Source organism: Mauremys mutica, chromosome 16, assembly GCF_020497125.1.
Source record: "Mauremys mutica isolate MM-2020 ecotype Southern chromosome 16, ASM2049712v1, whole genome shotgun sequence".
NCBI classification, from domain to species: Eukaryota; Metazoa; Chordata; order Testudines; family Geoemydidae; genus Mauremys; species Mauremys mutica.
This window is the reverse complement of record NC_059087.1, coordinates 24,964,775-24,989,246: the sequence shown is the minus strand read 5'-3', so window position 1 is coordinate 24,989,246 and position 24,472 is coordinate 24,964,775. Positions and strand designations below refer to the sequence as shown.

Sequence of the window (24,472 nt, the reverse complement as noted above, 5' to 3'; positions counted from 1 at the left end):
TTACTGAGGATTTTTTGTTGCTTGATTTTGTTTTCACCTGGTTTCAGAGGACATGTGCAATGGTCAGATTTAAGCTAGTCCATGGAGCTGCACCTCCTGAAGCAAATGGTAAGTGCCTGGGCCATATTTCAGTGCTAGTTTTCAGTCTACAGTTGAAGAATGTAATCTTTAAAAAGCAAGGGAAGTATGGATTATTAATCACACACAACATTTTTTCCTGCCAAAAAACCTCAATTAAAGATGTATTCAGATTGGAGCTGGAAAATTCCCAGGGTTCCCAGTGCAGAGTTCAGGCCCAGTGGGATTCTCTGATATTTCTACCCATTCTCAGTTGGGTGGTGTGGGAGACATTTCCTGATTCTAGGTCCGTATAGTGGTTTGCAAAAGGAAAATCTATTTTAGAGTCAGGAAACTCATTGATCACTCTGTGGCTTGTGTGGTATCTTTCTGACCAGCTGACGAGTTTAAAACTAAACCTTTTATTAAGACTGGAAACTATGTACAGAAGTCAAGTAATGAAACTTACTATTATTCTCTGGCTGAAGCCTAGGACTGCCCTTTCCTGGGCTTCCTTGTTTCTGCTCCCAGCAGAAAGTTTATCACAGGAAACCCCAAGACTGCATGAAGAGTATCCAAGGAATTGTGGCATCTCTACACTTCCTGGAGGACCCACTCTAAAGCACAGGGTGAAAGATTGTCTCCTCCAAAAACCTGCAGGTGCTTTAGAATGCACAAGGAGATCTTAAGGATCTTGGTGAATCTGTGCAAGACGAGGGCCTTTGTGAAGTGGCTCTGCACTGTTCCCCAGGCCACATCTTCCTTGGCTGAGGTGTAGTCAGGGGAGTCCTGGATGTACTGTTGTAGCAGGCATCTTCTTGCAAGCTGGAACCATGCCCCTCATGGCTAGTAAAATGAATCAGGTACCCAATCTGATCCTGGCTGAGATAGTTAATGTCAGTTTCCTTCAAAAGAGAATTAATTAGGACCCTGCTCACGAAAATGTTTCCTGGAATACAAAATATACCTAGCTGTGGTCCCATCAGTGTGCAGAGGAGAGCAGCTCTTTGTCTATTTTAATCAAACCCAGACGATGCAATGTCTTTCCCAGTTGCATGGCCATGACAGGAAGTGGATGAGAGGAAACTAGCTGACCCTTCACCTAGCCAAGATAGAGGTGATTGGTAAAGCATCTACAGTGTATGACATGGTTGGTTTCTGCCCCTGTGACTGTACCTTTATGAACTCCTGATTAGATTATTAGACTGTACTCTATGCACTGAAGACCATGCCTCAAAATCTCTGCTGATGTAAATGGGGGAAAAGTCCAATTAAGTCAATGCAGCTGCACCCATTTACACCAGCAGAGAATTTGTCCCCATTATGGCAATACGCAGGCTACCCTTGGAGATCATTTGGAAGAAATCTGAGGCCTGCTGCTTAGCAGGAGTGGCCACCAGCAGCACATTACAGCAGTGCTGCTTGGGCTTCCAAGTGCAATTCAGCACACCAATATTCTGTCTATTTAGGTACTTATATAGCCCCCATGGCTGAAGTATATGAATGCTTCCCATATACGTCAAACCAGAACTAGTAACAATCTCCATCTGTATTTGTTTACAGTTTTATGTTCACGTGTGTAAGTGCAGGTGTTACGCTGAGTCTGTGTGTGCGAGGGAGAAGAAAGTGCAGAAAAGCTAAGATGAAGAAACCAGTTTTACATGTAATTCTGAAAGTGGCGAGGCTGATGGTCATTGTTATCTCTGGCAGCAGATAGGCTGTATCTGAATGTCCTCTCTCCTGCACTGAGGAGTCTGCCCTGACTGGGCGATGGTTTTATTGTTCTGGTGGGACGCAGCTGTTTTAGGATGTCACCGTGGTCATGGAAGGAGAGGGGTTTCTCAGGTAGTTGGAGCCAACCCCATGCAGTTCTTTGAATATGAGGACAGAGAGTTTGAGCTGCACTCTATATTCGGTGGGTAACTAATTCAGAGGGCAGAACATTGAGGTAATGTGCTCACCTCATCCTGTGTTGCTAAACATGCAGGCTGCTGTTTGTACCATTTGGAGCTTTTTCAGGATGTGTGGCTTCATTCCTAGAGATAATGAGTTGTAATAATCAAGGCTGGAAATCATGAATGCATCCATCACCATGGCCTCATCTGTGGCCAATAGGATGAAGAGCAGTGTTTTGGCCAGTTGCATTTGGAACTGGGTGTTCTTTGCCATCACGGCTATTTGGGCATGCAGCGTCCTAAAAGAGCCCACAGCCACAGACTGACACATCATCCTGGTGCTGTGCTGTCAGCACTGGCTCCTCTTGTAAAAAATCAGCATTATAGTTGGCTTATTTGAATATAGTGTATGACCCTTTGTCTGGTTATTGCTGAAATATGGGACAAGGAACCTCTCCTATTAACTTGATACCGGATGGGGGAGATAAGGAACTGAATAAGGATTGTCCCTTAAGACAAGGGACAGCAGTCACCCTATTACAAGCAATTATTTATTTATAATAAATTGATTATATTTTTATTTATTTATTTATAAATAATAAATTTATATTTATTTATATTTTTATCATTTTTAGCACAGTAGCCTCTCCTGGAATCAGGGTCAGGCCCTCATGGTGGTGGGCACTATAGAGATGTAATACATGCAGTCCCTGCCCCCAAAGAGCTTGCAATGTAGAGTCCTGAGTCTTGCAAGCCGGTATCCTCGGGGCTTCCCAGGCACACAGGTTGTGGGTCAAATTGCAGGATCAGGGCCTAAGGCTCCCAGTGTAGGGACCCCGCGAACGCCTCGTCCCGAATCACTTTGCTCAGGGGAGTGCGAGCAGAGGCTCGCGGGTGCGGAGGAGGCGGCAGGGCCCGGGCTATCGGAACGACGCGAGGACACCCGGCCGGCGGCTCTTACGGAACGTGGAACAAGAGACGCGCCGTGACTATTGCGGACAACCCCTGACCGCACCGATAGCCCGGGGGGCCATTGGCCTGGCAGGGGCTGGGTTTGTAAGTGGGCTTCAGGGATCAAATAAACGTGCCGCCCCGAAGGGCCAAATCCCGAGCGGAGCCGAGCTCCTGCCGACACCGGCGGCCGCTCGGCGCCTCTCGGGACGAGCCGCTGGCGCTGCCCCGGGCTCGGCTGCCGTGAGAAGGGGGCGGAACCTTGGTGCGGCGGAACTGAGGTGCGGCAGCGGCGGTTTCCTGCCCGGCCGGGAATCCCGCGCGCTCCGCAGCGGGGCCGGGGCTGCCGGGAGGGGCCCTGCTGCGCGGCGGCTCTGAGGGGCCCGGGCCGCCATGGCCGCGGGGTCCAGCGAGCTCGAGCTCTTCCGCCGCCGCTGGCGGGCCGAGCTGGCCGGAGCCCGCCAGGGGAAGAAGCGGCGTCGGGCGGCCGAGCCCGGGGGGAGCCCGAGCTGCCGGGAGCCCGTCTCCGGCTGGAGCAGCTGCGGGGGCGTCCCGCTGGCCGCGCCCCGGGATGGCGGCGGCGGCGGCGAGGAGGAGCGGCGGGAGGCCGGGTACTTCGCACTGGCCCGGAGCCTGCTGGACGGGAGGGCCCCGGGGGCCCGCAGCCGCCGCCACCACCGGCAGCCCCGCCCGGGCCCCCCGGCGCCCGTCCAAGCCGCCGCCGAGCCCGAAGGCGGCGGAGACAACGACCTGCTGGGGCAGCTCATCCGGGACCTGGTAGGGGACACGCACCCTCGCCCCCCGCTAGCCCGACCCCCCTTGTGCCCCCCCCCGGCGGCTCCTGGTCTCTTCCTGCCCCTCGCTCTGCCCCTTGTCTCCCCAGCTCTTCATTCACTTTCCCCTAGTCCCTGTTCTCTGCGTGTCCCTCCATCTTCCCCCTCATCCCCTCCAGCTCCTCGCTGCCCCCTCCCCCTGCCCCATCCTCTCGAGCGTCTCATTAGAGTAACTCCCCCTCCGCCCCCCTTCTCTCTTGGGGTTTCACCGGGGCTGGGGAACCTCCTTGTCTTGTCCCGGGACTCGCCGTGCAGGGGCCTCTGGCACACTCACTCCCCTGGCTTCCGCTGGAGCTGTCCAGGCTCCTTCCCTCTCATTTCTTTCCCCTCCTGCTGCCAACCAAAACACCAGGATCCTCTCAACTCCAGGAGCTCTCATGGCTGAGCCTGGGCCAGACTGGTCCTGGGGAGACAAGAGGATTCTGTCTTTCTTTCTATGCCAGAAACTTTTGTAAAATGTCATGTGATAACACTAATTTGAAAGTAACTTGTTTTGAGGCACCTCATTTTGCCTTCTGACTTGATAAAAAGGCCTGCTATATATTTTGAATTTGCCCCCAGTGTACAAAATAGCTCAATTATGTACCTATCTTCAGAAATTAATAATTCACAAGTAGAACTATACAATTCTGTTTTTCCTCTTATTGATTTGGTTTAGTTGGTGTGGGGTTAGTTTATGTCCGTCAAAATCTGTAGTTACATAAGACCATAAAGTATCAGAGGTGTAGCCGTGTTAGTCTGGATCTGTAAAAGCAGCAAAGAGTCCTGTGGAACCTTGTGGACTAACAGATGTATTGGAGCATGGACTTTTGTGGGTGAATACCCACTTCGTCTGATGCATGAGGACCATAAACAGACTGGACTTGCTATGTCTGGTGTTGCTTGCTGGCAATTTTGTTATCAATAGCTTATGAAAGTTTACTTTAAAAAAATAATCTTTAAGATATGTTCAACTTCATGAAAGTGGTAAGGATATGGGATAGGATACACTTATATGGAAAAAAAATCACCTTTGGTCATTATCATGTAGTTGGAGCTGTGCAAGTGGACCCTTGTATCTTTGTTGATGTTCCATTGACTTTAATGGGACTGCGCACAAGTGCACTTGTAAGATCAAGGCCTAAATCTTTAAATTAGGTTCTGAAATGATAACCTCCTTCACCATAATGTTGGATTCGTAGTCAGGGGGTGGGGAAAAGAAAGAACAACAACAAGAAGAAATATTCTCTTCTGAACACCTTGTCGCTCCACTTAAAAGGGTAAAAAATTACTTTTTGGAACAGAAGTGACTTCATACCCCAGATCAAAATTCTAGGCACTTGAGAATTGTGTGTTTCTTTAAAACAAACAATCTCTCTCTCTCTCTCTCTCTCCACTGAACGAATCATAGAAGCACTTGACTAATGACTAGGGTCTCTACTAAAACAAAACTGTATATGGCTACCCTCAAGAGGCGTTACTGTTATTTACTCGCCTTTAACAACAACATTTGAAAAAACATTATACTTGAACCATTTCTCTTTGGTGGGATTAGGAAGGATAGTGTGTAAATACTTTTGATTGTAACTACTGAGTTTTTAGTTACTCTAAGCCTATTTTACCATGGCTTCAGAATACATGGTCTCATTTTAGCAGCTTTTCTTTAACACCAAAAAGTTTGCTTGTCAGTGTTATGATGAGGTTGCAGTTTCCCCTTTTTCTGTTAAATAAAATCTAATCTTTTCACACAAGATAGTGGATGCTTAATTAGTTTGCCTGCGCTAAGTATCTTGCTAAACTGTATCTCAGTGGAGAAGCTTTCCTGTCACCGAGAAACCAATATTAATTGTATAAATGAAGCAGTTAATTTGAAAGTAGTTCTAATTACAGCTCTGAACAAGTTAAAAGCTATTTTGATAGAGCACAAGAAGGATTTATCTGCATTAATTTTTTTTTACAGTGTAGGAGAAATTAGGGGAAAAGCCTTTGCTTCTTTCTAATTTAACTGACTTCTTTTCTTTAAAAAAAAATAAAAATAAAAAGAGCAGATTATACTTCTGACAGCTAAGCACAAATTAATCTATTTACAGAATTAGTGCTCCATTAGTACACAGGAGTGCAAATTCCTCTCAGAGGGGATGGCAGTATTAGAGTTTTGGATTCATTCCAGTAGACTTTTAGACAGACCAGTGCTGACTTAACGTTACATTGTTCCTTTATGGGTTTTGCTTCATGTGCTATGTTGAGCACTCTCCTAGTGACAGATTATTTGAGGCTTTTGACCATATGTACCGTTGAACATGCACTCCGCTTGGCATCAGATATTAGCAGCCAACAGTTGTGCTTTGTCACTGTAAAGGTGATTTTTTTCCCCCCCTTGCATTGCAGTAATTAAGTCCCTGTCTGATCTCTGACTCTGTTACAATGTGACCATAAATACACACTTTAGACTAGAAATTTTTTGACTGTTCTCAGTTTGACTTCATTGGGGTGGGAGGTGGGAAGCACTACTCTAAGGGTATGTCTACACTACAAGAGTAGTTCGATTTAACTTAGGTCGAATTTGTGGATTCGACCTTATGAAGTCGAATTTGTGTATCCACACTAAGGACACTAATTCGACTTTGTGAGTCCACACTAACGGGGCAAGCGTCGACATTGGAAGCGGTGCATTCTGGGCAGCTATCCCACAGTTCCCGCAGTCCCCGCTTCCCATTGGAATGCTGGGTAGAGCCCCCAATGCCTGCTGGGGGAAAAATGTGTCTAGGGTGGTTTTGGGTAACTGTCGTCATTCAACCGTCACTCCTGCCCTCCCTCTCTGAAAGCGCTGGCGGGAAATCTGTTCGCGCACTTTTCTGGTCAGTGACAGCGCGGACGCCACAGCACTGCGAGCATGGAGCCCGCTGCGATCATCGCTGCACTTATGGCCGTTGTCAACTCCTCGCACCTTATCGTCCACCTCTTCCACAGTCAGCTGCTGAGAAATCGGGCGAGGAGGCTCCGGCAGCACGGTGAGGACATGAAGTGTCAGAGTGGCACAGATCTCTCACAAAGCACGGGATCCTGCGCCGCGGAGATCATGGTGGCAATGGGTCAAGTTCATGCTGTGGAACGGCGATTCTGGGCCCGGGAAACAAGCACGGACTGGTGGGACCGCATAGTGCTGCAGGTCTGGGATGAATCACAGTGGCTGCGAAACTTCAGGATGCGTAAGGGCACTTTCCTTGAACTCTGTGACTTGCTGTCCCCTGCCCTGAAGCGCCAGGACACCCGGATGCGAGCAGCCCTGAGTGTGCAGAAGCGAGTGGCCATAGCCCTCTGGAAACTTGCAACGCCAGACAGCTACCGGTCAGTAGCGAACCACTGTGGCGTGGGCAAATCTACTGTGGGGGTTGCTGTGATGCAAGTAGCCAACGCAATCGTTGAACTCCTGCTCTCGAGGTAGTGACCCTGGGAAACGTCCAGGTCGTCATAGCTGGCTTCGCCGCGATGGGATTCCCAAACTGCGGTGGGGCTATAGATGGGACTCACATCCCTATCCTGGGACCGGCCCACCAGGCCAGCCAGTATATTAACCGAAAGGGCTACTTTTCAATGGTGCTGCAAGCACTGGTGGACCTTAGGGGACATTTTACCAACATCTACGTCGGGTGGCCGGGCAAGGTTCATGACGCGCGTGTTTTCAGGAACTCTTGTCTGTTTAGTCGCCTGCAGGAAGGTAGTTTCTTCCCGGACCACAAAATAACTGTTGGGGATGTGGAGATGCCTACAGTGATCCTCGGGGACCCAGCCTACCCGCTAATGCCCTGGCTCATGAAGCCCTATACAGGCGCCCTGGACAGTGACAAAGAACTCTTCAACTACCAGCTGAGCAAGTGCAGAATGGTGGTGGAGTGTGCTTTCGGACGTCTCAAGGGGAGATGGAGGAGCTTATTGACTCGCTCGGATCTCAGCGAAACCAATATCCCCATTGTTATTGCAGCTTGCTGTGTGCTCCACAATCTCTGTGAGAGCAAGGGGGAGACCTTTATGGCGGGATGGGAGGTTGAGGCAAATCGCCTGGCTGCTGATTACGCTCAGCCAGACACCCGTGCGATTAGAAGAGCCCAGCGGGAAGCGCTGTGCATCCGGGAGGCTTTGAAAGCTAGGTTCCTCAGAGAGCAGGGTAACCTATGACTGTCCAGTCTCTTTACAGAGAAGCTGAACTTGCCCCTGTTTCAGTTACTGTTGACTTTTTTCTGCGGTTACATACCCCGTTCACCAGGTTTCCCCCCTTCCAACAGACGTTTAAGAATAAAGTTAATGGAACATTGTTAATTAACAAAGTTTTCTTTACTAATGAATTCGCGTTAAAGGGTTCAAACAGGGACGCAGACTGTGGTGGGTACGGTGTGCAGTGATGTACAGACCGCTTCTACACTCGAGGAATGACAGGCTCCTGCTCCTACAGCGGTCTCTGGGGGGAGGACGGTTACCGGAGGGTGTGCAGGAAGGGGTGGGCTTGCAGGAAGGGGTGAGGGGTGTGTGGGAAGGGTGAGTAGGTGTAGGGGGATGAGGGCTCTGGCTGGGGCTCAGGGCATCGGAGAGGCTCATGGCTAGGGTGGAAGGGCATGGTAAGGGCAGCCTGCCTTGACATTTGTGGATGCCAGGCGCTAGGACCCTGGGGCAGCATACACCTCCCAGACTGACCTGGGGCAGCAGACACCTCCCAGACTGACCTGGGTGCCTAGTGACTGCACTCTGTGTGTGACCTGCTGTTGATCCTGCCCCCATGTCTGTACCCTGGTAATGGTGGCTGTCCTATGCAATTAACAAACCCCTCCCCCCCCTTCACACAAAGTCTTCTGCAAAGAAACATGACGGAAACAGTAATTAACAGCAAACTATTTTTAATACTCAACTACACAGTTGGGGGATGAAACTGGGATTTGGGATCGGGTGAGCCAGGAAGGGAAGCACTTCTCAAACTTTAGGGAATGAGAGCTGTTTGGTACATGAGCGCTCTGCTGGGGTGGAGTGACAGTTTTCACGGCCCCTAGCGCCCCTCCTTCTTGTTATTTTGGGTGAGGGGGGGACAGGACTTTGTGGTGGGGGAGGGTGGTTGCAGATACAGTGCAGGGGGGCTCTCTCCTCCTGCCTGCGGTCCTGCAGAACATCCACAAGGCGCCGGAGCTTGTCCGTTTGCTCCCTCATTAGGCCAAGCAGCGTTTGAGTCGCCTGCTGGTCTTCCTGCCGCCACCTGTCCTCCCGTTCGCTGTGTGAGCGCTGGTACTGAGAGAGGGTCTCCCTCCACTGGCTCTGCTGGGCCGCCTCGGCTCTGGAGCAGGCCATCAGTTCAGCGAACATCTCGTCCCGAGTCTTTTTCTTTTGCCGCCTAATCTGCGCCAGCCTCTGTGAGGGGGATGCCGGGGCAGGTCGGGAAACAGCCACAGCTGTGTGATGGGAAAAAGGAAGTGATTTCCTTGCAAAGATACATGTTTGCGAACACTGAACACAGTCTAGTCTGTCTCTGTGAACAAGACCATACACGACACCTATCTCATGCGCTCTCAGGACCAGTTCGAATTTTCGGCATTCGCTTTCATTGCCTGGGGTCTTGCACTGGAGATCAGACAAGCGGGGCAGGACAGCAGAATCCGTGTAGCAGCCAGGCCTGGTAAGCCGTAAACTTTAGGCTGCTTAAAAGTTAATGTATAGCAGTGCCTTCCTGCTGCAGGCAATCTGGAAAGCATAAACTCTGACCCTGTTCCACCCCCTCGCGGCTGTCCCCGGGAAAGATCCCTGTATGCTTCCCCTCTGCAGCCTCCACCACGTGGCTGTTAAACGACGCTTATTGTTATGCAAAGGAAAAGTGCAGCATTCCCAATAGTAACATTACACTAATTCCCCTAATTAGATGCAGCAGTCGCCGAGCGAGATCACCCTGAGGCGGGTCCCTAAGACAGACAGACAGAGCGCATGCTGCGTGAAACCCTGCACAGACCAGGGCCCTATGCTGCCATGCTCGTCGAGGCAATGCTCCCACTGTATGTGAGGATAGCCTGGCGCGGAAGAGTGTGCTTCCACGGAGCACCCAATAAGGCACCTCTCCCCAGGAACCTCCTGCGGAGGCTTTTCGAGTACCTCTACGAGAGCTTCGTGGAACTCTCCCAAGAGGATTTCTGTTCTATCCCCATATGCATTGACCTTCTTTTCATATAGTTTTTATTCCTGTTTTTTAAAAAATAAATGTTTACATGTTTATAGCACTTACCGACTGATCCTTCCCCTGATTCAGAGTCCGGGTTAACGGCCGGGGAGGGTTGGTATGGGATCTCTGTGAGGGTGATGAAGAGATCCTGGCTGTCGGGGAAATCAGTATTGTAAGCGCTGTCGCCTGCCTCGTCCTCCACAAACCCTTCCTCATCTTCCCCATCCGCGAACATCGCCGAGAAACTGCCCGTCGACACTATCCCATCCTCAGAGTCCACGGTCACTGGTGGGGTAGTGGTGGCAGACCCACCGAGAATGGCATGCAGTGCCTCGCAGAAGCGGCATGTCTGGGGCTGGGCTCCGGAGCGTCCGTTTGCCGCTTTGATTTTTTGGTAGCCTTGTCTCAGGTCTTGATTTTCACGCGGCACTGCATTGCATCCCGGCTGTATCCTCTGAGTGCCATGGCTTTGGAGACCTTCTCGTAGGTCTTTGCATTCCGTTTTTTGGAGCGCAGCTCCGAAAGCACAGACTCATCACCCCACACACCGATCAGATCCAAGACTTCCCGGTCAGTCCATGCTGGGGCCCTCTTTCTACTCTGAGATTGCATGGACCCCTCTGCTGGAGCTCGTTGGTGGTGCTGCTGAGCTCGCCCCGATGTCCAACCAGGAATTGAGATTCAAACTGGCCAGACAGGAAAAGGAATTCAAATTTTCCCGGGGCTTTTCCTGTATGGCTGATCAGAACATCTGAGCTCGGACTGCTGTCCAGAGCGTCAACACAGTGGTGCACTGTGGGATAGCTCCCGGAGCTACTAAGGTCGATTTCCGTCTACACATAGGCTAACTCGACATAGCCATGTCGAATTTAGCGCTACTCCCCTCGTCGGAGTGGAGTACCGAATTCGAACTAAAGAGCCCTCTAGGTCGAACTAATTAGCTTCCTGGTGTGGACGGTTGCACGGTTAAATCGAATTAACGCTGCTAAATTCGACATAAACTCCTAGTGTAGACCAGGCCTAAGAAAGCCCAGCATTACCCATTTGACTACTTTTTTTGTTCTGTATTTCCTCTGTCAGGACTGCAGAGGGCATGGACTCAAATTAGGAATTGGCAAGGATGGGGGTGATCTAGTATGAAGTGGAGGTGGTGAGGCAAGCTGTGCACTGCAGCAGTACTGTAGAACAGACATAGCTGAAAAGTCAGAATATGCCTGACTTTGGCAGAGATGATGAATAAACGGGATGTATTTTGTTAGTTACACTTCAATAGTTATTTTAAGTGTGAGATGTTATGAAGATGTGTGAGAATCTTGAAGTGTTTGAGATGTAGGCAAAATAGGAACTCAAAAAAATCAAATCAAAATTTGAGGAGTAGGTTTTCTTGAATGTTACGAACGTGCCAAGACCCATTATAACAACATGAAAAAAATCTGGAAATTTCAGTTAGGATCTGCTTGTGTGTTAAGTCTGAAGACTGAAGTTGAGAGTTGTAGTTGGAAATAAAGCAATTTAATCTTGCTTTAGCCGCAAATCTCAATGCAACCTAACGTGTAGAATTATGCCTTCATAATGCAGTATTTTTTCTTTTACAAGATCTGATTTGTGGTATTTACTCAAATTTAAAAGAATTATTGTTTTAACATATTTCTTTTGATAGGAATTGGATACTTTCAGACATACAGAAAACTATAGAGCAGCAATTCTCAACCAGGAGTTTGAGGCCCCTGGGGGGCTATGAGCAGGCTTCAGAGGGTCTGCCACGCAGGGCTGGGGTTAGACTCACTGGGGCCCAGGGCAGAAAGCCGAAGCCCCGTTACCCTGAGCCCCACCACCTAGGGCTGAAGATGAAGGTTGAGCAGCTTAGTGATATGGGGCCCTAAGCAATTGCCCAGCTTGCTACCCCCTAATGCCAGCTCTGTCTCTTATATGCAGAAAAACAGTTGTAGCACAGGTGAGCCATGGAGTTTTTATAGTATACTGGGAGTGGGGAGGCAGGTGCTAAAAGAAAAAGGTTGAGAATCCCTGCCATAGAGTATAATCTCATTTTGATCTGTTAAGTAAATAAAGATGTTAGGACACTACATTTTTTGCACACTCTAGTTAAAACTCTTGAATGAATGAATGAATGTGTAGCGGGTATATGTTTTTAAAGTGCATTCATTTTAGACTTGTTGACAGTGAAGTTTTGAAGGTTTTTTTATTAGTAACAAACATCTTGTCTTCAAGACCCCCCCCCCGTTTTAAAACATGTACATGAATGTCAGCTGTCTTATTTCATGGCTTTTATTATTCAACTATAAGCAAACAAAAGACTGAAAAGCTCTAATTTCTGAGTATTAACAAATGACAAGGAAAATGCGTCCTATTGGCCTGCTCCTTGCAACCAGTATAATCGTATGAGTACAAAAAGGAAGTGTTGCTCAGGTAAACTAAGATTTGTGTTTTGTTCATGTTTACAACCCTTCTGACTAAAAACTCCCAGTGAATCATCTAGATGGCCCTTCTTTCTCTCTGGCCTGAGAGAGATGTTCCCAAAGGGAGCTAAAGTGACTTACCTGATCTGACTGTTAGGATGAGAATAGCTCTGCACTTTCATGCAGGAGTGACTGGCCGACATTTTGGTATAGCAGGATTGTAGGGTGGAAGAGCAGAGAAGGTTGGTCTGATTTTAGTTACGACACCAAGAGTACATATGATCTCTCCTTGATTTTACTATGGGGATATTACTGCCTTGCCACTAACAATGTGCAATTTATTCATGTATTAGAAAAAGTAACAGTTTCTTTTTCTTTTTCTTTTCAGAATGAAATAAATGAGGTTCCTTTCTTTGATATCCAGCTGCCTTATGAACTGGCATTAAAAATTTTTCAGTACCTGGGAAGGACTGAGCTGGGCAGATGTGCTCAGGTAAGCACTATCCAAGACTTGCTTGTCTCATCCCATGTAAGATCAGCATGGGTGCTCACTGTGATGCATTTCAGCTACTACACTGTGCAGTAGCCCTAAACGACATTTTTCCTCCACCAGAGAGGTATTTTATAATTCTGTACATATTAAGACATACTCCAAAAGCTGAAAATTGAAAGCAGTACTAAATGAACTTGATTCATAGTTTGCTTCAGTGTAGTTAACAGAAATGTTAAAGGTTTGATAACAGCTCTAAAGGGACAGCATGAAAACTTAAGACCAAAAGAAATGTTTGCTTGGATTTTCATTTCCAGTCAGTATAGTTGTTTATAAACAAATGAGCATTTTTTGCAGTGTTTGAAACACTAACGATGTAGCACTGAGAACCTGGAAATGAAACTGACTTAAAATTGAGTTCCTTGTTGAAGCTGATACATAGAAAGTCAAGGAACAGGATAGTGAAAAATGGAATCTTAACAATTCTGTCTCTTTTAGTAATTTAGTAACCTAACCTAGGGTGAAGTTATTTGTTTAATTTTTTTTCCCCCTTCAAATTTACCCTGTTCCTTTTGAGGGATTGTAAACAGGTACTGTTACCAGCCTGTTCTCAGGGAGAGCCCATATACTATGTATATAGTAATTCAAACTCATCTCCTTCCTGAGGTTTGGTTTTATTAACCCAGAAATTAAGAATACTACTACATAAACTTACTTGGCTGCCCCTAGGGTTTCTGCCCCAAGACTGTTCAGTCCACACCCTTGATCCTCTCTCCAGGGAGCCACTGTTGCCTCCTTTCCACCTAGATTGAATAATGAGCCACCTGCTTCACTGAATCACCAGAACCCACTTAGCAAATGCCAATTATCTTGGGGAATGTTAATAGGGTGGGGTGTTTCGGGCATTCACTCCCTACCTATTTCATGGACATTGTGGGATGTTTTTGGGCCCGGCATTTAGGATTTCTTTCCCAAGATCATATAATCACACAAAAGCCAATATAAACAGCCTTTGGGGGTGGACTTAAACATCCTCTGAGGTGTTGACAACAGCAATAATGAAGCCTTATATTAGTACACAACTACCAAAGAGTAAAACTGGCTAGTTGAATTAAATGCAAATAGTTATCAACTAGCATGAATGATTAAATTAGACATTTAACATTTTTTTCAGTTTGAATAATCTATGTTGTTATGCAAGTAAGGATAGCTATTATTTAAAAGTTTTAACCTGACAGTGTCCCTTAAAAACAACAAAAAAGTACCATTAGAAGAAAAAGATTTCCTCTTGTAAGCATTCTGCAAGAAAAGTTTCTGAGGCATTACTTTGTACTAACATGCTCTGTAGAAGGCCATGAAGCTTTCACATCTGCTCCTGTTTCTGTCAGCCATCCTATAAAAATGAAACAGGGCTGCATTTCAGAGTGGATTGCAAGTAGGCTGGAATAATTTTTCTGCAGCCGTGACCAATTTACATTGCAGCTTACTAGTACTTGGTAGTGTTAGCTACTAAAAGGGCTATCTTTTTAGCGAATCTTCATTTTTTTTTCTTTTATTCAAAGCCCACTTTTATGATTTTTATGACCTAGACAGAAGGTAAGTGTGAGATGTGCAAAACGTTCTCAGAAAAAGACTGTGGATATTATGTAGTGGCTAACAGCTGAGCAAAGGCCCAGTATTTTTCAAGGCTTTCAGAATGAGATGAATATCCAGTGCTTTAGTGTAGAACTGGCTTCTTTTAAGTGTTCAACTAAAAAGCAAAGCAATAAAAATAAATACTGTTTTCATTTTTCTCTTGGTAATTGTTGTTTTGAAAAAACTCCACCCTCTTCTGTTAAATGGAATGCCCTGCTGCTTTGCAGTGTTTTGTAGAAAGTTTTTTTTTTTTCTTAAGGTGCTGTGGGAGTTTAGTGAAATTGGACCAGTTAGTGGAAATGGCATCAGGAACTATGCAAGTGCCTTTGGAGAAAACCTGTTTGCTTAATTGTTTATATCAAATTGGTAACTGACTAACAGTAAAGTAGCCTGACTGCTGAGTCTCTTTGAGATTTAATCACACCACAGACTGCTTGGGAGAACTTGAATTTTATCCTGATTTTTTTTCCCCTTCCTCCCCTATCCACCTTTCTTTCCCACAGCTGCTCTTTGATTTATTAGAATAATAGAATATCAGGGTTGGAAGGGACCTCAGGAGGTCATCTAGTCCCACCCCCTGCTCAAAGCAGGACCAATCCCCAAACAGATTTTTACCCCAGTTCCCTAAATGGCTCCCTCAAGGATTGAACTCGCAACTCTGGGTTTAGCAGGCCAATGCTCAAACCACTGAGTGATCCTTTCCCCCGCAATTAATGCTGTGAAAGGCAAAGGTGTCTGTATGATATTTTAGACATCATAAGGTCATGTGCATCATGTAAATTAATGGTGTCATCGGTTCCTGAACTCTTATGGGTTCACTGAGGTTGTGAAGTATCCATATTGGCATATGCTGGACAGCTGTTCTTTTCTGGTACATGGTGGCAGCTGCATTTTGAGAAGTCACAAAGCCTGCCTGTTTTTCCTCATATTGGTAGTGGATAGTAATGAGAAGAGTGAGGTACTTGGGAAGCTACACATGTGGCAGAATTTTAAACAGTTTTTTAGCAAGTGTAATATGGAGGGCCTGATATTACAGATGTTTGTGAGTACCATAACTCATGCAATATTTCCCACTGACTTCCCTGCATTTGTAGGATCAGGCATTGTCTGAAAACTAGGGGACAGTGTGTCTTGTCTGTGTTCTATAAAATGCTGTGTGAACTTCTGGTACTATCTAAATGTTTTATAGTTACTAATAAGACAACATTTGTCACTTGCATTTTGTGCTGGAAATGCTCCTATGTGACATGTATTAAAAGCTGTAGCTAGAGTAAGGTGGAGTTTTGTTTGTAAATATGTCGGGTGATTTGATCTAAGTATGTTTATCACTAATATCATGCTTTTCATCTTCAGAGTGACTTAGAAATACTAATCAATCTGTGTATATTTAAGGCTCTCACTGGTGGAACTGACTTGTATTTCAAGAATGACAGATCCTGTAAGACAATAATTTTCAGTTGCATGGTTCTGTCACTTACGGAGTTATTAACCTGAATAATTGAGAACCATCTCAAGTTGTTTAATAATGCTTTGTATAGGATATATAAAAAGCCACACATGGTTTGATGTCTCATAGCTTTTTCACGTACAGTTCTGAAGCATGGGTGGATGGGGCTTACCTCTTTTCTTATGTTCAATGAGCTAAACTCAAGCCAGTCAATAGGATGAGAGAGGAAGTAGAGAAGCAGATGGACACAGATTTCCTGAACTTGGAGGGAACTGTTTGGAGGGAACTGATAACTCTTTGGTTAATAACAAAAGCAGTCTTAGTGGCTCTTGATAAAATTATTAGCATTTAGGTCAAATTCTGCACTACATTGCAGCCTATACTTCCCCATTGAAGTCCCTAGGATTCATCCTGGGGTGTACATTTGTAATGACTTTGTGCAGTTTGGTGGTGGAAGGAAGGAAACTTAGTGAAAGGGAGGAACAGGTATGTGTTCAACTGGATTCTGGTCAGTCAGAACAAGAAAATAAAGTCTGGAATCTGATGGAAGGAGTCCTATAGATCTTATTAAAATATGCAAATAGCTTTAAATAAGGTAAAATTTCTAAATATATGAACACCACTTTCATGCTTGGCTGTATGTAAGTAAGATGTATGTAAGTAAGAATGCCCCTGCGTGGAGCTGAGAGGAAACAGAATTTTCTCTATGGAGAGTGGCAAGAAGTCTGATGTAATGTGATAAAAAGATAACGGTGACATTAAAGGCAAAATAAAAAAAAATAGTTTCTAGATGCAGGGTAAGCCATGCAAGATGTTCTTGTTAATAAGCTTTGGACATTTACGTAATACAGACTTGGAAAATAATTATGATCCCACTTTAGTTTTTAATGAGAGTTTTGAGTGTTTCGACTGAGCTCTTTGAGTAGCTGTTAGCAAGCAGGTTGTGAGCGTGTGTACATGTACGCAAATAAAGCCATGATTTTTTTTGGCTCTCAAGGCCTCACCTGAAATTCTAACTCAAGCTGCGCTAATAAATCTGATTTCAGCCAATAGCTGGTTTTTAATGCTGCAGCTCGCAGTGCTGTTGTGAAGTGAAATGCTTGAGACACTTTTATTAGAGACTTCTTGCAGCTGAGGCTCGCTCAGTAGGGCTTTTACTAGGGATTGTCGTGCCAGTTTTGGTGCATTAAAGAAAGGCTATGTTAGACATCCTTTGGAAATCCATGCTTGTAAACTGGCAAGACTCAGTGTAATTTGATTTAAAAAATCATAAGATAGGATTTCTCCCCCCCTTTGAATGTTTGTTCGTGAAAGGTAAAATGATACCGTAATTAGTTCTAATATTTTTTACTCTGTTGTTTAAAACCAACTTAAAAACTTGAAACTGGAAACGTCTCAACAAATTTTGCCCATTTTGGCAACGCATACCTTGTTTTTTTCTTCTTCCATATATTGGTAACAGGGCAGAAGTTGGCATGGCTTGGTTTTGTTTACTTCTCTGTTTGTGCACAAGCCTGCCTCATCAATGTCAGCAGAAATGCGTTCCAACTAAAGAGACAGAGAGGTTCGTTTCCTATCCGCAGTGTTTGCCCAGAGTTTTAACTTCTGCAGAACAGCTGCTTTTTTGTCTGTGCCAGCCAAAAATGGTAGCTTTTGTCTTTGTCTAGGCAACAGTGTGTAGATTTGTATTACTGTCAAATAATTGGAATTGAAAGGAGATTCCCCACTGGATTAGAACAGGTTTTTTTTAAAGTTTTGGCATCATTTTGATTCTCCTGAACTACATGACCGTGTCCCTTTACGGATGGAAGTGGTGATGGACATTGAAGTCCTTGTTTTTCAGTTTTAAGACCGATCTAGTCAGGGAAGGCACGCTACACGTTTCCTCACTTCTAAGTGAATAACTGTAATCCAGATCGCTGTCTTGTCTAGTGATGAAAACTAATTCAACCGATGTGGTCAGTTTGGACTGAGGTCTGTAGTCACTAAATAGAATAGTAGCTGTGCTGGAGGTGGGTGCCCAGTCCAAGAAAGAGCAGCTTTCACAGCTGCTGACCCTGAAAAGCTCTGCAGGCTATGCAGCCATAGCGACTGATCTCTCTTCCCAGGGCTTACTCCTCCCTTAGTCATGGTTGCATAACTCTTCAAATGTCATTACATAGCTATTCCTTTTCCAGTTCTCTAGCCAAATTGCAGTCTGCTTGTCACAGAGGGGTTCATGTTAAACTCTCTTCCCGTTAGAGAAATCATGTCCCCATCTTGTTATACACTTAAAATTTTCTCTTATTGGGATTTCTGTTTGAAAAGGACTTAAAAAAAAAAAAAATCGAGAGAGACTAAGAAGCAAGTTACAATAAAGCTGCTAGGATTTTGTGGCCACAGCAGAATTTGTTGATTGATCCTACTTCTCTGCACTTCAGTGCAAGCAACACATAGGAGCAGTTAATATTATTCACCATTGCAACATGCACCAGTCTGGCTATTCATGTTTTGCAGTGGAGACTCGGTGACTGCATTTTTGCCACCAAATATGTAGTTAATGTCTCAAACTGCAATTTGGTGTTTCTGGCTGTTTGATTCTTATGAGCAAAAATATAACTGCATTTCTATGAAGCATATTTGTTTTCAGTCTGGACATCCTCGTTCTTATCTGGTATATTTGTTGATTGGCAGTGCACTGAACTGATGTGGACTGCACACTATACGTTCTAGGTTACTTGGTATATGACACTTAGAAGTGAGACAATCTTAAGATTGAAAACAGGCTTATCACTGATCTCATTGACAATAGCATCTCTCACATGGAGCTATTTCACTCTTCTCTTTCATGCAAGAATTGTAGCACAATCGCTGCTTAAAGTGTTTTTTTTCCTTTTGAATCTTTAAAATGGTAATTCGAGGCACACAGTTTATTGTGGTGAAGCAATTCCTTTTGAAATAGACAGCAACTTGAGGCTATTTTAAAAATTTAGTTTAATACTTCATTCTTATTGATGCACACTGTAATACAATATTTTATAAAAAGAACGAGGAGTACTTGTGGCACCGTAGAGACTAACACATTTATTTGGGCATAAGATTTCGTGGGCTAAAACCCACTTCAACAGATGCATGGAGTGGAAAATACAGTAGGAAGAGATATATAGTGAACATGAAAAGATGGGGGTTCCCATACCAACTCTAATGAGACAAATCAATTAAGGTGGGTTATTATCAGCAGGAGATAAAAAAACTTTTGTAGTGATAATCAGGATGGCCCATTTCAAACAGTTGACAAGAAGGTGTGAGTAACAGTAGGGGGGAAATTAGCATGGGGAAACAGTTTTTAGTTTGTATAATGACCCATCCACTCCCAGTCTTTATTCAAGCCTAATTTAATAGTGTCAGGTTTGCAAATTAATTCCAGTTCTGCAGTGTCTCGTTGGAGTATGTTTTTGAAGTTTTTGTTGTTGAAGAATTGTGACTTTTAGGTCTGTAATTGAGTGTCCAGGGAGGTTGACGTGTTCTCTGACTAGTTTTTGAATGTTATAATTCTTGACGTCTGATCTGTGTCATAAGAACGGCTGTACCGGGTCAGACCAAAGGTCCATCTAGCCCAGTATCTGCCTACCGACAGTGGCCAATGTCAGGTGCCCCAGAGGGAGTGAACCCAACAGGCAATGATCAAGTGATCTCTCTCCTGCCATCCATCTCCATCCTCTGACAAACAGGCTAGGGACACCATTCCTTACCCATCCTGGCTAATAGCCATTTATGGACTTAACCACCATGAATTTATCCAGTTCTCTTTTAAACGCTGTTATAGTCCTAGCCTTCACAACCTCCTCAGGCAAGGAGTTGACAAGTTGACTGTGCGCTGCGTGAAGAAGAACTTCCTTTTATTTGTTTTAAACCATTGTCCATTTATTCTTTTGCATAGAGCCTGTCCGGTTTGGCCAATGTACATGCAGAGGGGCATTGCTGGCACACGATGGCATATATCACATGGTAGATGTGCAGATGAATGAGCCCCTGATGGTGTGGCTGATGTGATTAGGTCGTATGATGGTGTCCCTTGAATAGATATATGGACAGAGTTGGCAACAGGGTTTGTTGCAAGGATAGGTTCCTGGGTTAGTGTTTTTTGTTGTGTGGTGTGGTTGCTGGTGAGTATAACACGGCTACCACTCTGAAACCTGTCACAATATTTTATATCTCACTGCTGTCACATTCCTAATCAGTCATTGTCAGCAGGGCTTTAGAGGGGTGATGCTGACATCAGAGTTATCTTTAGCCTATACATGTGAAAATACAATTGTGAACATGAATTTATGTTTAATCTTCAATGCAACCTACCTCCTCTCTTCCCACTAGAATTTTAAAAGGACATGTTGTCACAAAGGTAGGGCAAAATGAATGCATTGATTTGGATGACAGTTGGGCCTTGATAATTACCTGATCTGATATTTATTTCATGTCTGTCTGCTTTTAGGTGAGCAGGACGTGGAAAGTACTTGCAGAAGATGAAGTGCTTTGGTACAGATTGTGCCAACAGGAAGGGTACCTGCCTGATGCCAGCATCTCTGATTGTTCCTGCTGGAAACTTGCCCTTCAAGACTGCCGTGCCAAAGAGCGCACTTTAAGAACCAATTGGAAGGTAAAACGAAAATAGTTTTAATAATACTATTCAATGATGACCATTGAGAACGATATAACACAGCTCAAACCAGTCATTCTGTTGCAGGGGTCGGCAACCTTTCAGAAGTAGTGTGCCGAGTCTTCATTTATTTACTCTAATTTAAGGTTTCATGTGCCAGTAATACATTTTAACGTTTTTAGACGGTCTCTTTCTGTAAGTCTATAATATAGAACTAAACTATTGTTGTATGTAAAGTAAATAAGGTTTTTAAAATGTTTAAGAAGCTTCATTTAAAATGAAATTAAAATCCAGAGTCCCCCAGACCGGTGGCCAGGACCCGGGCAGTGTGAGTGGCACTGAAAATCAGCTCGCGTCCCGCCTTTGGCACAGGTGCCATAGATTGCCTACTCTTGTTCTACTGTTAGTGAAATGTGAGCCTCTTATTGGAGTCTTTTTTGCCAATAAGAAGGTGAAGGCAGCGCAAGGTTTAATGAGCCCTCCTCTCAGCTGTTGGTGGCTTGCTTGCCTGTCTTGCTTTCACTTTGAAAAGGTGCTCTGACTCCTGTGCCCTCTATTCATGTAATCACCACTTAAAGACCTGGTCCTTCAGTCCTTGCTCTTAGGAGAGTCCTCACTGGAATCAGTCTATGCATGTGGTTCTGTAACCTTCTCCATCCCGTCCCAATTCACCTCTTAATTTGATGAGTGAGAGATGCTTTTAGTCTGTAGCAGCCTACAACAGTCTCTTGCATAGTAGAGCGGTGTCATTCTTCTTATCAAGAGAATACATGGGGAAGTAGAGACTCTGAAATGTATAGGAGATGAGCAGATACTGAATGGCTGTTCTTTCCTCTGACCGCCACTAAAATGGGCAGTGTAACCCATACAAAAGCATTAGGAAGGCATGGGCTTCTAGGAGAACCTGGTGTTAGATGAACCTATTACAAAAACAACAGTGTGTCCCTGTATTTCTGTGCAGAACCGCATTGGTGCCGTGAGCCAGCTACAGTATGAGTTGGGTAAAGTTTTGTGTGATGTGCATTCTTGTGATGGAGTTGTCATTGCTGGGTAAGTATGAAATTGTTTAGTGTTTGTATAGTCTTCCTCATTGTGAGCTCTTGTGTGCTGTATCTTGACTAATTCACAAGCAAATCCAGACTGACATAATAGGGAGAAGTTACGTTTTCCGACAGGAGCTCTTTTCCAGTTGAGATCTACTGTCACCAAGACGAAAGACTGTTGTAATTCTCTACTGCAAGTCCCCTTAGAAGTGACACTTAAATTTAAAGAGTTGACAGTTAAAAATTTCCCACCTGAAGGAGTTTGCAATCTGAGACGGGTAAGACTGACTAAGGCTTTGCTTTTGCTGTTTTTGTGTTTGTTTGTGGCTGCACCAATATAAACACATAGTGTAGATGAATTGCACTGATGTAAAAAGTTACTTGGGGGTAAGCTGCACCAAAAGTCACTTTTTTACATCAGCGCAGCTTTCCTGGTGTGTGTGTCACTTTTTACACCAGTGCAAGGCATCTACATTAGTGCAGCTACACCATTGCTATGCCCTCAAAAATACCCCAGCCCCCCAAAAAACAAACAAAAACAGTATTGGCAAGCTCAAATATAAGACCGTGTGGGGCCACAAGCGAAGGAAGAGAGTGGAAGGAGATTACACATGTGCATAGGGTCTGAAAGATTCCTGGGTTTTAAGGAGAGACAATAAGCATAGGAGACTTTTATGTGCAGCAGGGTGCATGATAGTCAATAAGAATAAAAAAAGTACCCAATATTGAGAGAAGGAAATAAAGATAGGAGGGAGGGTTGCGAGGAGTGTTGGGAACAAGATAGATTTAGTTAAATCAACCTAGTGAAACCAGTGTGAGCCCTTAATGCAGATACACTAGGGCAGGGGTCTCAAACATGCGGCCCGCGGGCCGCATGCGGCCCGCAGAGCTCTTCCCTGCGGCCCGCGGAGCTCCCCAGGGGAGCTCCGCAGGGGCCCCCAAGAGAAAAGCGGAGGCTCCCGCCTCCGCCCCTCTCCTGGAGCCTCGGCGCATAGAGCGCCGAGTCTCCGTCCGAGCGCCTGAGCCCCGCCCCGATCCGAGCCGCGTGGGGAGGGGGCGGGGCTGGGTGCTCTGGGCTGAGCGCTGCGCTCGGCGTGGAGCTCCCAGCCCCGCCCCCTCACCACGCGGCTCTGAGCGGGACCGCTGGAGACGCGCTCGGGTAAGGGGGGGGGGGAAAGCGGGACCCGCCGGGGCCGGGCCGGGGGAAGGGAAGCGGGACCCGCCGGGGCCGGGCGGGGTGGGGGGGGGAAGGGAAGCGCTCAGGGCTGGGGCAGAGGATTCGGGGGCGGGGGGATGAGGGCTCTGGCTGGGGCTGAGGATTAGGGTGCAGGGTCCTAGTGCCTGCCCTCCGCCAGTACTGGCAAGGCAGGCTTCCCTTACCCTGAGCCTCTCCAACCCCAAACCCTCAGCCCCAGCCAGAGCCCTCATTCCCCCCGCACCCTAATCCTCAGCCCCAGCCCTGAGCACCCCCACATCATGAACCCCTCATCCCCCTGCACCCTAATCCTCAGCCCCAGCCAGAGCCCTCATCCCCCCGCACCCTAATCCTCTGCCCCAGCCCTGAGCACCCCCACATCATGAACCCCTCATCCCCCGCACCCTAATCCTCTGCCTCAGCCCTGAGCGCCCCCACATCATGAACCCCTCATCCACAGCCCTCACCCCACACTCCAAACCTCTTCCCTAGCCCTGAGCCCCCTCGCATCATGAACCCCTCATCCACAGCCCTCACCCCACAGCCCAACCCTCTTCCCTAGCCCTGAGCCCCCTCGCATCATGAACCCCTCATCCACAGCCCTCACCCCACAGCCCAACCCTCTTCCCTAGCCCTGAGCCCCCTCCTGCATCATGTACCCCTCGCCCTCAGCCCCACAGCCCTCACCCCTGCACTCCCTCCTATCCCCAAACTCCGTCCCAAAGCCTGCACCCCCACCCCCTGCCGCAGCCTGGAGCCTGCATCGAGCACAGAGCCTGCATCCAGACCCCCTCCCCCACCCAAACTCCCTCCCAGAGCCTTAGGCAGTAAATCTAAGTGCGTGTTTTGTCCTTTGAGTGAGGTGCATTACTGAGTGTATATATTTATTAAAACTGCGCGCGCTTAGGGGAGGAGGTGGAGAAGAGACAGGGCAGGGGCGGGGCCTCATGGAAGGGGTGGATTGGGGGTGGGGCCAGGGGCAGCAAGGGGGCGTGTCAGTGATGCGGCCCTCGGGCCAATGCACTAGTCCTCATGCGGCCCTCGGGGTCATTTGAGTTTGAGACCCCTGCACTAGGGTGACTTTTCTAGTATAGACAAGCCATAAGAGACAGATTTAAGGATGTGTAAGGCCTTGAACGTGAGAACAAATGTTTAGTTGGACGTAGTAAAAAACGGTCAATGGATTCAAGGGAGAATGATGTAATGTAAGTGGCAAGAAAGGAAGATAACTGCAGCTGTGATTTTTGGAATAAACTGCAGTGGTGAGAGTTGTGAATGAAGTGGGAGGCCAGAGAGGAAGGGGTTACGGTGGCTGAGATACGGACAAGGCTTGCAGTAGTGAGGATAGAAACAAATGGACTGAAATTAAAAGAATGGACTGGCATCTTAATATTCGACAGGAAGAAGCAACATGATTTAGCAGGAGCTGGGATGTTGAGGGAGGAAAGGACTTACCTTCCTTGTTTATTATTGCTGTGTCTATTTTGAAATGGTCACTGCAATACTTAGATAAATTGAAAGGCTGTCTAGTTTCCTTGTCATTTCTGTATATACCTTTGCATCTTCTGATTAAATACAACTATTTACCGTATTGTTCCGAGTATAGGCCGCTCCTGATTATAAGCCGCACCCTTAAAGTTTGGTGCTATTTAAAAAAAAAAAAAATTTTAACTTTTTTTAACTTAAAGAAAATATACACATTAG

The 24,472-nt window shown here is 46.1% G+C and overlaps 1 protein-coding gene across 1 annotated transcript in view; it reads left to right on the top strand.

The window, feature by feature from the left end:
• The first annotated feature begins 3,263 nt into the window (after positions 1 to 3,263).
• FBXW8 (F-box and WD repeat domain containing 8) overlaps positions 3,264 to 24,472 on the top strand; it is a 72,892-nt gene continuing 51,683 nt past the window's right edge. The window contains exons 1-4 of the mRNA XM_044990275.1: positions 3,264 to 3,680; positions 12,711 to 12,815; positions 20,366 to 20,530; positions 21,492 to 21,580. Of these exons, the coding sequence (XP_044846210.1) occupies positions 3,297 to 3,680; positions 12,711 to 12,815; positions 20,366 to 20,530; positions 21,492 to 21,580 (743 nt within the window). The 5' untranslated portion in view covers positions 3,264 to 3,296. The remainder of the gene's footprint in view (positions 3,681 to 12,710; positions 12,816 to 20,365; positions 20,531 to 21,491; positions 21,581 to 24,472) is intronic.